At 36.2% G+C, this 2,174-nt stretch overlaps 1 protein-coding gene across 1 annotated transcript; it reads right to left on the reverse strand.

The window, feature by feature from the left end:
- Positions 1-332: 332 nt before the first annotated feature.
- On the reverse strand, positions 333-1,235 carry LOC140516576 (olfactory receptor 4C11-like). The gene has a single exon (XM_072627509.1). The coding sequence runs from the start codon at positions 1,233-1,235 to the stop codon at positions 333-335; it is 903 nt and encodes a 300-aa protein (XP_072483610.1).
- Positions 1,236-2,174: the final 939 nt, after the last annotated feature.

Consider the following 2,174-nt stretch of genomic DNA (forward strand, 5'->3'; position numbering starts at 1 on the left):
AACATGATAGAATCATTCCTCATTCTTTACTTAACTGTTTTCATATTATGTTCATAATTTCAGGGGTCAGGGACAAGTGCAAGCAGATAATATTTATTTTTCACATTGTTCCAAAACTTCTTTGAAGCAGAAGGTGACTGTGATTGTGCACCGTGCTAAGGACTTTACAAATATTATCTAAATTGATCCTCATAACAACCCTGTGAGATAGATGTTTTTATTATTCTCATTTTACACTTGAGAAAAGTGAAGTAGGTAGCTGTGAAGTCACGTGCTAGTAACTTGGGGGGTGGGGAATGGGAGTATGTATGCTATTTGCCATGGGAACTTACTCACCTGCTCCATAGCTTCCCCATAGCATGTTTTACTTCTGCATTCCTCAGTGTATAGATCAAGGGGTTGAACAAAGGTGTTCCAATGGTATAAAATACAGACACCAACTTATTCACAGGGAAGATAATTGGGGGTCGAGTGTATATGAAAATACAAGGAACAAAGAATATTATGACCACAATTATGTGGGAGGTACAGGTGGACAAGGCTTTACACTTCCCTTCTACACTACGATTTCTTAGTGAATAAAGGATAAAAACATAGGAAGATATTAGAATTGCAAAGCTCCTCATGCATATTATCCCACTATTAGAAATAACCAATAAGTTTATGACATATGTATCAGTGCAGGCCAGTCTCAGCAAAGGCTGCACATCACAAAAATAGTGATCAATCACATTGGGACCACAGAATGGTAAACTGAAGGCAAGGAAAGTCTGAGTGACAGAACGTAGAAAAGACCCCACCCAGGCCAATATGACTAAAATCCCACACATCTTCTGGTTCATGATGACTGTATAGTGCAGAGGCTTACAGATGGCCACACAGCGGTCATAGGCCATCAGGATAAGGGCCAAGATTTCCATGCATCCAAAGGACTGCATTCCAAAGAGTTGGGTCATGCACTCATCAAAGGAGATAGTCTGCTTTTTAGAGAGGTTGTCTACAATCAGTTTGGGAGCTGTAGTACTAGAGAAACAGGAGTCTGCAAAAGACAAGTAGGTCAGGAAGAAATACATGGGAGTCCCAAGTGTGGGACTCGTTTTGATGGTCAAAATGATGAGCAGATTTCCAAACACAGTTGCAGTATAAAAAACCAAGAAGATGGCAAATACTATCTTCTGTTTCACTGGGTCTTGTGTCAGTCCAAGGAGAATGAATTCAGTCACATTGTTTTTCATTTCTATGTCTTTAATGAAAATGGGAAGGAAATAGATGAGAACTAATCATTACTTAAATAGAGGAAAGTAGAATTAGAAAAACAGACCAGGGAATCCTGTGTCCTACTGTGTCATTGTCTGTTCTCAAGTATTTTAGTGTTACTTGTATCCTTTAAATAATGCGTGGAATATTACAAAGAACATACATTTCCCACAATCTATTGTGATCCACTCTAAACATGTCTTGAGCTTGCTTATGAAAGAATAAATTTCTATGTACATATCATTTAATTAATACTTGCTGAAAACTGGCATTCTGCCTGCTTATCTCCTATTGTCCTTCTAGATTCAGTCGTTTTTTCCTCTTGTTACAATATTTCACAGTTTTAATTGATAAGAAATTTTCCCTTTCATCAGAACTAAATAAATATCTTCATAGCTTGTAATAGTTGTTTACACTTCTGATCTGTGGAGTAAATTAGGAGTCAGGAATCTCCCTTCCATATGACCATTCTTCAAATACTTCAAGATGTGACCATGTTTTCCATAAATATTTTATTTTAATAAAACGCATTTCCACTCATTTAAACCATAAAATAGAATATAATATGTAGTGTACTCACCTTCCTCATTGTCAGTCTATGGAAGTCTTACTGCTTGTAAATATCCTTTCTAAAACGTAGCACATTGAACTGGGCAGAATACTCCAGATATGCTCTGATAAGGTCAAAGCACAATGTGAGTATCACAATCCTTATATTGATATTACGTCTTCTGTAATTCAGCAAAAATTTCAATATATATAGGTATATATGTACAAGTGCATGCATGTGTGCATATATGCATATATGTATATATACACACATATATGTCTGTGAAGCAAGTGTAATTAGCATATATACACACGTGTGTATAGATATATGCACATATGTATGACATCTATTCACAGATAGATTAACT

The sequence above is a fragment of the Notamacropus eugenii genome, chromosome Y (assembly GCF_028372415.1).
Source record: "Notamacropus eugenii isolate mMacEug1 chromosome Y, mMacEug1.pri_v2, whole genome shotgun sequence".
Taxonomy (NCBI): domain Eukaryota; kingdom Metazoa; phylum Chordata; class Mammalia; order Diprotodontia; family Macropodidae; genus Notamacropus; species Notamacropus eugenii.